The sequence below is a fragment of the Palaemon carinicauda genome, chromosome 1 (genome assembly GCF_036898095.1).
Source record: "Palaemon carinicauda isolate YSFRI2023 chromosome 1, ASM3689809v2, whole genome shotgun sequence".
NCBI classification, from domain to species: Eukaryota; Metazoa; Arthropoda; class Malacostraca; order Decapoda; family Palaemonidae; genus Palaemon; species Palaemon carinicauda.
Genome location: NC_090725.1, coordinates 161,421,690 through 161,438,229, shown reverse-complemented (window position 1 = coordinate 161,438,229; position 16,540 = coordinate 161,421,690). Strand labels below are relative to the sequence as shown.

Genomic DNA, 16,540 nt, shown 5'->3' with positions numbered 1-16,540 from the left:
TATATATATATATATATATACTGTATATGTATACACACACACACACACACATATATATATATATATATATATATATGATAAATTTTGCACATTTAGACGTTTTTTACATATTCAAATAAGCCATATATATTTTTGATACATTAATGTCTGGATTCTCTTAACGACCTCGGGATCAGAGCCCCAGGCGAAATCACACAAAGACAAGAGCTTGGGTCCGGCCGGGAATCGAACCCTGGTCGGCAAGCTTGTATAGACAGTGACTAAACCACTTGGCCACGAAGAAAGATAAAAGTCAATGACAATTCTTCTGTACTTATACCTGTCGAATTCAGGTGTTTTGTACTTAGAATTGAAATCAACCCATCTTCACCATCGTAGCTAATTGGTAGTTTGTTACTTGGCATTCAATTAATGATAAATTTTGCACATTTAGACGTGTTTTACATATTCAAATAAGCCATATATATTTTTGATACATTAATGTCTGGATTCTCTTAACGACCTCGGGATCAGAGCCCCAGGCGAAATCACACAAAGACAAGAGCTTGGGTCCGGCCGGGAATCGAACCCTGGTCGGCAAGCTTGTAAAGACAGTGACTAAACCACTTGGCCACGAAGAAAGATAAAAGTCAATGACAATTCTTCTGTACTTATACCTGTCGAATTCAGGTGTTTTGTACTTAGAATTGAAATCAACCCATCTTCACCATCGTAGCTAATTGGTAGTTTGTTACTTGGCCTTCAATTAATGATAAATTTTGCACATTTCGTCTAAATGTGCAAAATTTATCATTAATTGAATGCCAAGTAACAAACTACCAATTAGCTACGATGGTGAAGATGGGTTGATTTCAATTCTAAGTACAAAACACCTGAATTCGACAGGTATAAGTACAGAAGAATTGTCATTGACTTTTATCTTTCTTCGTGACCAAGTGGTTTAGTCACTGTCTATACAAGCTTGCCGACCAGGGTTCGATTCCCGGCCGGACCCAAGCTCTTGTCTTTGTGTGATTTCGCCTGGGGCTCTGATCCCAAGGTCGTTAAGAGAATCCAGACATTAATGTATCAAAAATATATATGGCTTATTTGAATATATATATATATATATATATATATATAAAAATTTATTACGCACAGTATATATATATATATATATATATATATATGTTTATATATGTATGTATATACTGTATATAAACACACATATGCATACATATATATTCATACATGTACAGCAAACATTCATACACCACCTTTTAGTGTATATTTAGATTGATTTTATAGTTTCATAGTTCCATAAAGTTTTTGTGTTCCTTTAATATGTTCGTTTTAAATATTTATCAAACTATGTTTTAACTTGTACAATGTATCTATTTTTTTTAGGCTCTGGTGATGGAAATAAATTTTCCGAAAGCTTAGTAATAAACATGTATATACTAACTCTAGTACTATTATTTATGTATATATATATATATATATATACACATATATATATGCATATATACATACACACACACACACACATATATATATATATATATATGCATATATACATACACACACATATATATATATATATATATGCATATATAATGTCTCCATATATATATATACAGTATATATATATATATATATATATATATATATATATATATATGTATATATATATATGTATATATATACATGTATATATATACATGTATATATATATGTATATATACATATATATACATACATATATATATATATACATATATATTTATTTATATGTCTGTGTGTGTATGTGTGTATATATTCATATATACATATGTATATGTACGAAGTCCTACGAAGTCCTACGTAATCTTGATTAAGTGTGTCAAACAAACCATACGAGGTATGAACGAGGGCTTATGTAATTTCTTTATGGTATTGATCATGTTTGTGAGAGATTATGCAAGTGTTATATTTTCCACTTGTTTTGGAAGGTTATCAAAAATCCCAGCGTTAGTGTTATCTTTTTTTTTTTTTTTTTTTATGGCGGAGCTGGGCGGAGCTGCTGAGAGAGGGTTGCCTTGCAAGCGTGGTTAGATTCCTCTGTTTGATACGGGATTATTGGCAACCTTACGCCATTAGGAACAGCCCTCAAGCTTCTAGACCCCTGACCTAGAAGGATCTAGAATAATTAAGTCAATATATATGCACCCCCAAGGATGCATTGTAGCAAAAGAGAACCAGCCAGTCCTGTGGAAGAGCCAACATCCTCTCTCTCAAGTACCTGGAGTGTGTCTTCCCCAAAGTGAATAAGTTTTTACCCAAAATATATCGTGAGTAGTGTGTTAAAACTTTACTACAACTTTGAAAGTTATTTCAAATTTTCTGTCTTATTATATGTGCTAGTTTTAAATAAATCTTTGTAACTGGCCCTGCAAGATTTATATGAAAACGAGAACTGTATTTAGTTTGACAACTGTTCGATTACTATGTGTGAGCTAAAAACTTGTAAGTTTATCAGTTACTTTATGTAATTCTATAAGAGTTTAATCATTAGAGTGTTAAAAATTAACTATTTTAAATATTAAACTTAGCCGGTGAATATATAATAGCTGACGTCTCGGACGGCTCGACAGAAAAACACAAAAACTCGCGAGCGATCGCCATGAAGGTTGCGGGTGTGCCCACCAGCGCCAACTATCGGCCAGATACCGCATATACATGTAAACAGCTCCAGTTCTTCTCTGTCGGTCTTGTTGACAAGTTGATTCCATTACTCGCTGTTGACCTGGAGTTTTTTGTCATTCTTGGTGAAGTAATTCTTTTTGGTTTTGAGCTTTCGCAGTGCAGGTGTTTTTATCTTCAATTTAAACTCTTGAACTCTTTTTTGGATAGATTTTATTGTTGATGACTTTGGATTGTTTTTGGATTTTCTTTGACTTTTCAAAATGGCTGACCCTTCTCCAATTCCTAAATTTCGTAAATGTAATGCTAGGGATTGTAACAAACGTCTTCCAAAGGCCTCTCTCGACCCACATACCGTGTGTTCTAATTGTCGGGGTAAAACCTGTCAATTAGGAGATCGGTGTGATGAGTGCGTGGTACTTTCGGAATTCGACTGGCTAGAGTTTGATAAGTATTCTCGTAAGCTAGAGAGAGATAGGGTGAGGAGAAGTTCCTCTAGATCATTAGAATTTTCCTCCTCCCATGCCCCTGAACCTAATCCTTCCCCAGTAGTAGTTGTGCCTGAACCCTCTACTAGCACTCATGAACCATCAATGCGGGATATGTTGCGTGCCATTCAAGCGTTGGGCGAGAGAGTTGAATCTTTGGCTACGGACCGTAATCAACTCATGGCGGATGTAAAAGAGTTAAAGTGTCAGAGTGCCACATTAGAAAATCGTGGGGATAAAGTGATTAGTGCGCAAAGTGTTATCAGTGTTGCGACCGAGGGTTCGTCTGTTCGTGCTTGTCGTTCGCCTAGTCCGAGACCTCTTGCAAGCTCCCATGCACCAGGGAGAAGTAATGTCGTAGGACTTATGGGGACGAGAGGCTTTAACCAACGAACAGACGTTCCCTCTATGGTTTCGGGCGTGTCTCGTCAAGACCGCCCCTACCATAAGACGAGCGAGGCGGTTTTCTCCTCGTCATCCGAAGGCTTCTCGCGTAAGAAACCGTGGAGCAAGGTTTCGAGACCCTTAAAGCGGAAGTCAGTCCCTTCAGGACAGGTCCAGCGTCCTGGTTGTAGCCATTGGGACAGCTCTGACCCTGTGCAGTCATCGGAAGACTGCTCGCCGCCTAAACAGAAGCGTAACACGGGCTCCGAGAGTCTTAGTTTAGGCAATGTTTTGCAGACACAGACGTTACCATCGTCTCGACCCGCACCCACTCCCGTTGATCCTAAATGGGTTGTACTGCAGGATATGCAGAATAAGCTTGCCTCTCTTATGGAGGAGTATACTGCTGAGCAGGTTCACGATGATCCTCGCCGTTACGCTGATCGAGATCCTGGCCGTCAGCCGCCCAAACGAGCCTTTGCTCGTCCTGTTGACGTTGACGTTACAAAGTCACGTCAGTCACGTGACTTAGAGCCTCACTCGATGCAGTCCCGTGTTGACTTTCAGCCGCTTGTGGACGTTCACCGCTGCCGCATGCTCGTGTTGACGTTCAGGACGTTCGCCAACCAGCTAAGTTGACTTGTTTTGACGTTGAGCGTCAAGCACCGCAGTCAAGAGTTGTTTTAACTGCTCAATCTAGGCAGTCAAGGCAGTCTCGAGTTGACGTCGAGCGTCCTCCCGCTCCTGTTGTTGTTGCTAGTCAGTCCGTTAAGCAGTTACATGACGTAGCGTCCTGGACTGCTACTGATGCTCCTGTGCGTGTGGACTCTGCTTGTCAAGCATTGCCACCAAGGCAGGTCTCTCCCTTGCTTAAGACTCATCAGTTGTCGGACGAGGTTCCTTCAGATGAGGACGTTGCTGATCCTCCTCCTAATGATAATCCTTTGGACGTTTTGTCGGATGTAGAAGAACCTAAGGCTGTACAACCTTCGATGGGTTTTAAGAAAATCATGATGATTTTCAAGGATCTTTTTCCAGATCATTTAGTTGCTGTTGCTCCTCGTTCGCCTCCGTCTGAGTTTGCACTAGGCTTAGCTGCTACCAAGCCTGCCTTTACTAAGCTAGTGCTTTCTCGCTCTTCTAAGAGGGCTTTACGTCTTCTAGGCGACTGGTTGGATACCAGGAGGAGTTTGGGGAAGACGGCCTTTGCCTTCCCACCTTTTAAGCTAGCTTCTAGATCGAGCGTCTGGTATGACACGGGAGAAGTTCTCGGCTTGGGAGTCCCTGCCTCTGCCCAGGGTGACTTCTCAAGCCTCGTAGACTCTCCCCGTCGCCTGGCCATGAGACGCTCGAAGATTTGTTGGTCCTCCTTGGACCTTGACCATCTCCTTAAAGGCGTATACAGGGCCTTTGAAGTTTTTAACTTTCTAGATTGGTCTTTAGGAGCATTAAGTAGGAAGATCTCGTCTGCTGACCAAGATGTATCCTTACTTATTATGTCCTGTATGGACAAAGCCATCCGCGATGGCTCCAATGAGCTCGCCTCCACCTTTACGTCGGGAGTCTTGAAGAAGAGAGAAACCCTTTGCTCTTTCCTTTCAGCAGGAGTTACTCCCTGTCAAAGATCGGAACTGCTCTTTGCTCCCTTATCGGCTGCCTTGTTTCCACAACAGCTGATTAAGGACATTGCTGCTTCGCTTGTGCAGAAGGACACACATGACCTGATTGCTTCTTCTGCTCGCAAGGGAACTCCTTCTTCATCCTTTGTTGTGAGACCCAGGATCGAGACTCCTGCGTCTAGGTTTATCCCGCCCTTTCGTGGCAGAGCTCCCAGCAGGGGAGGCTCTCGTGCCGAGGGAAAGAGAGGTAAGAAGAGAGGAGCCAAGTCCTCCCGTGGCAGAGTCTGACTGCCCACGTCCTCAGACAGCGGTAGGGGCCAGACTGAACAACTTCTGGTAGGCCTGGGAGAAGAGGGGTGCAGACCAAGAGTCTGTTCTGTTGCTCAAGGAGGGGTACAAAATACCGTTTGTACGCAGGCCTCCTCTAGTAACAGTTCCCATAGACCTCTCTCCCAGGTATCGAGAGGAGTCAAAGAGACAAGCCCTACATCACGAAGTGTCTCTGTTGCTAGAGAAGGGAGCGGTGGTGAAAGTCTCGGACCTTCAATCACCGGGGTTTTACAACCGTCTCTTCCTAGTCCCAAAGCATACAGGAGGTTGGAGGCCAGTGCTAGACGTCAGTGCGCTCAACGTTTTTGTTACGAAATCAAAATTTACGATGGAGACCACGAAGTCTGTCTTAGCAGCGGTCAGAGAGGGAGACTGGATGGTCTCTCTCGACCTGCGAGATGCGTACTTCCACATTCCTATACACCCGGATTCCCAACCGTTTCTGAGGTTTGTTTACAGGAATGTGGTGTACCAGTTTCGAGCACTGTGCTTTGGCCTCAGTCCTGCTCCTCTCGTGTTTACGAGCCTCATTAGGAATGTGGCAAAATTCCTTCATCTATCGGGAATTCGAGCCTCCCTGTACTTGGACGACTGGCTTCTCAGAGCATCGTCCAGTCATCGCTGTCTGCAGGATCTACATTGGACGTTGGGTCTGGCAAACGAGTTGGGACTTTTGGTCAACTTAGAAAAGTCCCAACTGATTCCATCCCAGACGATTCTATATTTGGGGATGGAGATTCGCAGTCTAGTTTTTCGGCCTTTTCCGTCTGCCACCCGAATAGAACAAGCCCTGCTCAAAGTCCGACTAATGCTGAAAAGAGAACGTTGTTCAGTAAGGAGTTGGATGAGTCTTGTAGGGACTCTGTCATCCCTGGAGCAGTTTGTCTCGCTAGGGAGACTTCACCTTCGGCCTCTCCAGTTCCATTTAGACTCTCACTGGAACAAGAGCAAGACTTTAGAGGCTGTATCAATCCCGGTCTCCGAACCAGTAAAAGCATGCCTGAACTGGTGGGACAGCAACATCAGTCTGAGAGAGGGTCTGTCCCTAGCAGTCAAGAACCCAAACCACGTGTTGTTCTCAGACGCATCGGATTTGGGTTGGGGTGCGACCCTGGACGGTCGGGAATGCTCGGGTCTTTGGACCTCAGTTCAGAAGAGCATGCACATCAACGGCAAGGAGCTATTAGCAGTCCACTTGGCCTTGATGAATTTCGAGAGCATTCTTCGAAACAAAGTGGTAGAGGTCAATTCAGACAACACCACAGCTTTGGCGTACATCTCCAAGCAAGGAGGCACTCACTCCCACACGCTGTACGTGATTGCAAGGGACCTCCTCATATGGTCAAAAAAATCGAGGCATCTCCCTGTTGACAAGATTCATCCAGGGGGACTTGAACGTCTTGGCAGACTGTCTCAGTCGGAGAGGTCAGGTGATCCCCACGGAATGGACCCTCCACAAGGACGTGTGCAAGAGTCTTTGGGCGACTTGGGGTCAACCCACCATAGACCTCTTTGCCACCTCGTTGACCAAAAGGCTCCCAATCTATTGCTCACCAGTCCCAGATCCAGAGGCGATCCACATAGACGCGTTTCTACTGGACTGGTCTCACCTGGACTTGTATGCATTCCCACCATTCAAGATAGTCAACAAGGTACTGCAGAAGTTCGCCTCTCACGAAGGGACAAGGTTGACGTTGGTTGCTCCCCTCTGGCCCGCGAGAGAGTGGTTCACAGAGGTACTTCAATGGCTGGTAGACATTCCAAGGAGTCTTCCTCTCAGGGTAGATCTCTTACGTCAGCCCCACGTAAAGGATGTTCATCAAAGCCTCCCCGCGCTTCGTCTGACTGCCTTCAGACTATCGAAAGACTCTCAAGAGCTCGAGGCTTTTCGAAGGAGGCAGCCAGTGCGATTGCGAGAGCTAGGAGAGCTTCTACCATCAAAGTCTACCAGTCGAAGTGGGAAGTCTTTCGAGACTGGTGCTGTGGCGGGATGTTTAAGAAAACAAGCCCCACACCCTGAATCACACCTACAGACAATTGTCTCAACAAAACAAACTTTCCCCTTACGTTATCTATACCAGACTCTTTAACAGAAGGTAAAAAAACTAAACATAACCTTAAAACTATATATTTCTTACAAACTATAACGCTCAACATAAACAAAAAAAACACACTTATCAATAATCATACACTTAACACAAAACAGGCCTTAATCATACCACCATTCAATTAAACCCTCAAAATAAATAACGCTTAACAACTTACAAAACATACAATAAACGTAACATAATTCAAATAAACCAAATTTAAACCCTAACAAAACTTAAAACTAAACCGCACAACCAATATGTAATTCTGAGTGGACACTTTCGTCCACACAAGGCCAACAGTCTTTTATAGCCAAAAAACACAACTCTGCAGCAACCGGACCGCTGAAAAATGTTAATGCACAATTGCACTTATCATCATCGTTATCATCATTATCATCATCATCATCATCAATACGCCAAACCAATTCCTTCAACCGGGCGGGGTCGTTACAGCATCTATTTCATCAAGATCCACAGAGCAATCCAATCAGGTCCTTAAACAATCCAGGTCATCAATAATTCATTCCAAATCTGAGCAGTCGTATCAAATTCCTTAAACAAGCCAGGTCGTCAACAATCACATTCACATAAATCTCTCCCCAAAGGAGGAATCGTAGCCTGCCAAAATAAAAAAGAAAAACACTTACGAACACTTCTAGCTAACTGAACTATCGCACTATAATCAAAGATAAATAATAAATTGTTCCTATCATTCACAATCACTACACGCAAAGATAAACAAAACTGTACTTACTGTTAAAATCAAAAATAACTTCCACGCTGGTCGAAAAATTATTAAATAAGGTAAAATCCAGCATTCACACAACTGCCTTAAGCTGCAGTCCAATCAAAATAAGCATTCACCCAAGACATTCACCACTGTCGTAACCTAACTAAAAACGTAAACAAACAATCTCATTTGTACCAACAGTCTTTCTCACCACCAACGATCGATACACTAACTACTTTCGCTCGCTGACACAAAATCTCTCTCTCTCTCTCTCTCTCTCTCTCTCTCTCTCTCTCTCTCTCTCTCTCTCTCTCTCTCAGGATTTGGCAAAACAAAAATTAAAATAAAGCAAAAATAAATCCTCCACAGTGCAAGTCAGCATCTGTGTCCTCTTCCAGTACCTCTGTAGCCCAAATCGCAGATTTTCTCTTACATCTGAGAAATGTTCGCTCCCTCTCAGCACCCACTATTAAGGGCTACAGGAGCATGTTGGCTTCGGTCTTTCGACATAGAGGCTTAGATCTTTCCAATAATAAAGATCTCCAAGATCTCCTTAAGTCTTTCGAGACCTCTAAGGAACGTCGTATGGCAACTCCTGGATGGAACTTAGACGTGGTCCTAAGGTTCCTGATGTCAGACAGGTTTGAGCCATTACATTCAGCCTCCCTGAAGGATCTCACCCTCAAGACACTTTTCCTAGTGTGCTTGGCTTCGGCTAAAAGGGTCAGTGAGATTCATGCCTTCAGTAAGAACATCGGCTTTTCCACAGATAAAGCCACATGTTCACTTCAGCTTGGTTTCCTGGCCAAAAATGAACTGCCTTCTCGTCCTTGGCCTAAGTCATTTGATATACCTTGCCTGTCAGAGATCGTAGGCAACGAACTGGAAAGAGTTCTGTGTCCAGTTAGAGCTCTTAAGTTCTACTTAGCTCGTACTAAGTCCTTACGAGGTGGATCTGAGGCCTTATGGTGCTCAGTTAAGAAGCCATCATTACCTATGTCAAAGAATGCTTTGTCATATTTTATCAGATTTTTAATCCGAGAGGCTCATTCTCACTTGAGTGAAACAGACCGTTGCTTGCTTAAGGTTAAGACACACGAAGTAAGAGCTATAGCAACTTCCGTGGCCTTTAAGCAAAATAGATCTCTGCGAAGTATTATGGACGCGACCTTTTGGAGAAGCAAGTCGGTATTCGCGTCATTTTACTTAAAAGATGTCCAGACTCTTTATGAGGACTGCTACACACTGGGTCCATTCGTTGCAGCGAGTGCAGTAGTGGGTGAGGGTTCTACCACTACATTCCCTTAATTCCAATATCCTTTTAATCTGTCTCTTGAAATGTTTTTAATCTTGTTTTTGGGTTATACGGAAGGCTAAGAAGCCTTTCGCATCCTGGTTGATTTGGCGGGTGGTCAAATGTCATTTCTTGAGAGCGCCCAGATTAGGGGTTTGATGAGGTCCTGTTGTATGGGTTGCCGCCCTTGATACTTCAGCTCCTGGGAGTCTTTCAGCATCCTAAGAGGATGGCTGGGCTTCGTGAGGAAGACAGACTAACAAGGAAGAGTAATCGTCAAAGTCAGCTTCCTTACCAGGTACCTATATATATTTGGGTTTTGTTATGATATAACTGTCAAAAACTCTAAGCATATACGCCGTAAACTGTATTAATACTGGTCTCTACCCACCACCATGGGTGTGAATCAGCTATTATATATTCACCGGCTAAGTTTAATATTTAAAAATGATATTTTGATTATAAAATAAATTTTTGAATATACTTACCCGGTGAATATATAAATTAAAGGCCCCCCCTTCCTCCCCGATAGAGACCCAGCGGGATGAGAAGAACTGGAGCTGTTTACATGTATATGGGGTATCTGGCCGATAGTTGGCGCTGGTGGGCACACCCGCAACCTTCATGGCGATCGCTCGCGAGTTTTTGTGTTTTTCTGTCGAGCCGTCCGAGACGTCAGCTATTATATATTCACCGGGTAAGTATATTCAAAAATTTATTTTATAATCAAAATATCATTTTTCATTAATTATCTAGATTGAATATTTATGTAAAATTAAATTTCTAGTGAAACAAGTGATTATATAACTTCAGAGTGTAATATTTTCTTGTCTTAGTCTAAGTTTTGTTCAGATTTAATCTTTCGAATGACTTATTTTGGTGTAAATTCTTTCAAAGTGTTTTTAATTTTCTATAGAATATATTTACTTTTGTAAAGAGGTTAATATTTCGATTACCAGTGTTTTTTTACAGAACTCTCTTTTACCCCTGTTTTAGAATCGAAGTAAGATGTTGTTCTGAATAGTTGTTTAGAGTGTATGTAAGAGACCTTTGGATACTCAGTGTTTTTTTATATTGCTGTCGGGGAGTTATATTATTTCCTCTCAGAGCTCAGGTATTAATTTTTTCAAGTGTAACAGGTTTATGTAAAAATAAATAGGTAAGTTTGGAGCTTGGGAGGTTGTGTAACTTGCCAGCCATAATATATAATATATATACTTTTGGTGGCCAGATCTGGGACCATAATATATATATATATATATATGTGTGTGTGTGTATATATATATATATATGTGTGTGTATATATATATATATATGCACACACACAATATATATATATATATATATATACTATATATATACATATATATATATATATATATATGGTACATATGTATATATATGCATTTATATATATATATATATATATGTACTGTATATATATATAGTACATATGTATATATATGCATTTATATATATATATATATATATAGTACATATGTATACATATGCATTTATATATACATATACATATATATATATATATATATTTATATATATATATATATATATGTAGTACATATGTATATATATGCATTTATATATATATATATATATATATGCATATATATACATATTATATATATATATATATATATACACACATATATATATATATATATATATATATATTAGTTGGTTGTTTTTTCCACCCTTTGCAGGAGGAGTATCCAGAGGAAGTCTTCCCTCTTTATACAAGCGGTCCAGCGTACGTATTTGGCAGGGAAGCTCTGAAGGTCATGGTAGAATACATTCCTTACGTGCCCTATTTGAAACTGGAGGACGTGTTTACAACAGGGCTCCTTTCCCGAGCAGCTCAGATTAACCTCGTGGATATGGGAAACATGGTTGAATATGCAAAAACTTCTAATACCTCATTCAATAAGATGCAGATTATCTTGATGCAGACCGAAGAGAAAAGCAGAAAAGAGGCATGGGAAGGAGTACTTCAAAATGCCCCTGTTAACCTTAGCGCACTGGGAACACCATGGACGTGAAATATCTGTAATTCTGTACCACTTGTAATAACCTTTCTTGAGTTGTAGCAACGTTGATGGGCTATAAAACAGGAAATAAAGAAAGCTAGCAGAAAATATGAACTACATGAAAGAAATATCAACAGTAACTTTTCCAGTGATAATGTTTCCCACATTAGGAAGATTCTTTCAATCTTTGGCACATCTGCTCTTTAAATATACAAAAAGGCAATTCTTATGATGTCATTCTGTTATTGTCATCACCTGTCAACCAAGAAAACCCACATAGGATTCAAAGAACTTTCATATCAAATTATTTATTAAGTAGAAAAGCTGTCTCTGCATGAGAAACTCATGCTTACTATCCAAGTTATGACATCAAGTAGATATTTTGTTTGACAGGATTTACTCTGAAGAGCTGGGTTCATAATTTAGAGAAAACATGGAAATACAGATTGATGTAGTCTACGAATAACCTAATGCGATCTCAAGATCCAAGACATGCGATCTCAAAATCCAAGACATGCGTCATAACAAGATGGGGAGCAACAATTAATTCAGCTTTTCATAAAATGTGATTGGGCCAGACATTTTTAGATACGAATTGCGTGATGTTTTGGTCAAAATATTTTGGTACTGCCAGCTTTTGACCTTATGGAATTTGCAACAAATTCTGCAGGAGTTTCTAGGATAAAGAAATCTTATAAGACGGGTACATATGAATATGCGGATAATCATTTCTCTCTATCTTCTCAATGATATGAATTTCTAGATTTCAAACAGCCTTCTCAAAGAAAAAATTAGTGGTTTGGATTTATAGCATTTGCTGCTTCTCATAGATTATATTTACAAGTTCTCCCCTCTAGTTTTATCATATATAATAGATATAATTCTTAATTATATCCTTCTCTTCTTATAGATTGATTGACTTTAGAAGCTACATTATCTCTATGAAGGATTTTAGTACGTAGCCTTGTGGTATCTGATTGAATATAGTAGTAGTCAGTTGCGTTGGGGAAACAGTTTGAAGGTGTTAGTGATAGTTGGGCAGGCAAGTCTGGAAAACATGCAGAAGGTGCTGGTGATAAAACTTAGGCAGGTATGTCTAGAGAACCTGAAGAAAGTGCTGTAGCTACTACTAAGGCAGGTGAGTCTGGAGAATCTACAGGTGTCGCTGAACTTGGAGAAGGTAAAGCAGTCAGCTGAGGTAAAGGGTACATGATCTGTTGTAAGACTCTACCTTCTTGAAGAAGCTTTCCAGTCTAGTATGAAAATTTACACTTCTCTTCTTCAAAAAGATCTTATATTAACACCAGCAAATCCATGGCTCCTCTTAGATGTTACATGTACCTCTTAGTATTGGAGTCCTAAACATCAAACTTTGGTCTATCAGTGCAAAACCATCTTCCATGTTCTTGGTTACGCAACTCTTGTGCTCTGGGTTGACATGTTCTCTTTTACATTCTCTTCAATTATTTTCTTCATAAGTTAAATGAGCTCTGCAATAGATTACTCCTCACAATGAGATGGCAGTAGCTGTGACATCATCAGTCTCCACTTCCAAATTAATATTTTAATCAGTGTAACAACCCTGGTGACAAAATTCAATTTTCTCTTTAAAGAAATAAACATCATTCAAAAAACTTGTAACACAGTTTTTTCCAGACTTCCTTCAAGTTTGTCTGTTTCACTTCAGCCCAAGCGCAAGCAATGTTCTTCACTGCTTCACTTCACTCCAAGAACAAATGATGTTCTTCACAGCTGAACGAATATTTTACAATTTCTAAAAGTTGCCCAGTCAAATTCCTGTTATTCTCCTGTTGCATCCAAGCCCATATCAAATGTAGTTCAAAGGTAATAGGCCTTGAAAGAGACAGTGAAAACCATAAGCTATAAAAGGGCTGTTGTACTGGATGGAAGGTAAGACATAATGATATTTAGATCAGTCATCCAAGTGGTCAGGGTGAGTGGTGGTATTCTGCAGCACTAACAACACTTTCAAGGACAAACCATTGGAAGCTCAGTACAGATTCACTTCTGACACAAAAAATTTGGTAAACCAGTATTGAAATGCTTGAAGTCACCCCAGCCTTCTTATTGGATTGCCAGATAACAAATAGTTGACCCTTCTGAATGGTCTCGAGTGCCCTTGGATTCTCATCTTCATACACAAGCCTGAACTTTAGCTTGTACTTACCAACATTAACCTCATTAAACAAAGCCAGTCTCTCCTAGCCAGATTTATGGCCTGGTGCCGTCTTCTTCTTGGATATGTACTGTAGAGAAAATTCAGAATACGCTTCCAAATAAATTTGTCTCATCATTAAAAACATGTTCAGCAAATTAAACCCCTCTAATATATCAGTCAACACAATAAGATACACTAGCAGCTTCACCTTGAACTTTACCATAATTCAAATGCTTCTTGAATGACATGAATTAATCCCTGCTGGGCACAAACATTACTTTTTTTCCCCTCCCCTTTTCCCTTTTCAATGTCACAAACAATCGTTTTGCTTTTCTTAAATTACCATGTCGCACTGGGACAAGCTGTGAAATCTGGTCTTCCAATTAAAGAACAAGCAATTTCGCAATTTCATTATTGAAACCACTGCACTGCCTCAAAATCATTGTCAATTTCACAGGGGCAAATCCTCTCACATGTTCAATATTATAATCTTTACCTCTGATAATCGACATGAAAATCAAAAGGCTAAGTTTGAATATTGTTTGGGCGTTTTTCTTTAACTGCACGTTTCACACTGTCTAATTTCATTATCATGGTAATGACTTTTCTTTTCTTTGATGTGCCTAATTGTCTATCTTACAACTGGGAATCATGATGAAGAGTAAAATTTTACATGGAATATTTACCAGAAAAGGACAAAGGAAACGATAATTCAGTATATTGCACTAATAGTAATTGAATGATGTTCATACACTATCCAATTGTTCATACAATGATTTAATTTTTTTTTCATAACCAAACCTAGTCTGCCCATTAGTATTAAAAATGCATGCATGAAAAATAGAAATATATTTTCTTAGTACTTTATTGAAGACAAGTCATAACAAAATGTAACCTGTGGACTTAGTGTACATTCTTGCACAGTGCAACTGAAGTCCAGATTGGATTGTTCCCAATTGCCCTCCTATCGTTACTAAATTACCTTGTTACCGATTCAAAGGCTGTTACAGTTCGTACTAACTTTATCTCCTATTTGAAGTTTGTATTCTCATAAGAAAATTTCACAAAAACCAAGGCAGGGAAACGAGAGCAGTAGTAGCACACCATCTGGATCACACACAGGCACAGAACTACTATTACTATCACTTAAGCGTGAAGTTATCAGGCCATCCCAATTTTTCCTATCTTAAGATGAGGAAAAGACAGTCAGACATCCTTTTCCAGAAAGAAACAGGAGCATGGATGCTCATGTATCACACTCACCTGGTCAACGGGCATGTACCCAGTCCTAGGCAGGAAGGCTCACATACCACCAACATACCAGGTTCATCTTCCAGTCAATCGACCCATAAGGTGACAGTCACAGGGTGAGTTATGTCCCCCTCTACTTCCTCTTCTTACAAAAATGTGTGAAAATTAGGAGAAGAGCAGAAGTCAGAGGAGGAGGAGAAATTTGTAATATGAAGAAAATGAGCTAGATTTTTCCCTCCACTTTCCAACCATCCCCATATCATTGTTATCATTACTTGACAAGCTACAACCCTGATTGGAAAAGAAGAATGCAAAAGTCTGAAGGCTCCAATAGAGAAAGCAGTCTAGTGGCGAAAAGAAATAAAGGAATAGCAAATAAACTATATATAAGTAATGAATAGAAAATATAAAATAATTTAAGATCAGGTAACACTTTAAAAGTAACACTAGAAAGTATGGCTAGTCATCACTTTTTTTCAGCTATGAAAGCATATGAACACAACCTGCCTGGTCTGTAGTCTGCATGTTTGTAAAGACCGTGACATCATTCAGATGATGACTAATATATCCTTCCAGATGCTGTCAAACATTATCCAGAGGATGTTAAAAAAGGTCTTATATATTACAAACTGAGAGTGGCAATGATAACTCATATTTCCAACTAAAGTGAATTATGTGAAATAACCCGAGAGGAGACAAATAGGCATGACATAGAGGTTACAAAAGGGTCGCATTCTAAGGTTATTTTTAATTTTTGAAGAGGTCTATTACAACTTATCGCTGCTGACTCATAACAGGTGTAGCTCATCGCATGTGCAATTCATTATGAGGCCAACTCATTACCTCAACCAACACAAACTAAGATAAAAACATTACTACCCCTTTATTAAGATAAAAATAATAATAATAATAATAATAATAATAATAATAATAATAATAATAATGATAATGAAAACTAAAAGTAATAAACATCTTCCTCTTTTTACCAAGTATTTCCCGACTAACTAGGTTCACACATTACCGAATTACCATCCCAACTATTTGTTAACAAACATTAGTAATTACTAACCTTATGATTAAAGCTTCTTACAGTTTTAAATGGTTCTAGTAAACCCATTACAATGTGGCGAGGTTTATGTCAGTCGGAAAAAGAAAGGCTTTTTTATAGTGGATATTTATTCACTTCTTATAAAATCAGTAAAACTGACAGCTATTTGATGTTTTGGCAATGTATATAGCTCTGAAGATGCAAAAAAGAATCTACACAATATTTTTAAATGTAATGAAATTCATAAATACTCACACGCATGACTCACCACCAATAAGAGGAGTTCAAGGATGACTTCAAAAAATAAAACCTGAGCTGATGAGACATTGAAAAACCTAAGTGTAGTGGTTAATGAAGTTTTGGCTACTGTTTTCCAAGCGGTACAAGGATTCTAACAGTGTCCCCCTGCTCTGAAGAAAAC

At 39.4% G+C, this 16,540-nt stretch overlaps 1 protein-coding gene across 1 annotated transcript in view; it reads left to right on the top strand.

Moving 5' to 3' along the window:
- LOC137621517 (beta-1,3-galactosyltransferase bre-2-like) overlaps positions 1-11,907 on the top strand; it is a 28,112-nt gene extending 16,205 nt beyond the window's left edge. Inside the window, exon 7 of the mRNA XM_068351915.1 lies at positions 11,318-11,907. Within this exon, the coding sequence (XP_068208016.1) occupies positions 11,318-11,653 (336 nt within the window). The 3' untranslated portion in view covers positions 11,654-11,907. The remainder of the gene's footprint in view (positions 1-11,317) is intronic.
- Positions 11,908-16,540: the final 4,633 nt, after the last annotated feature.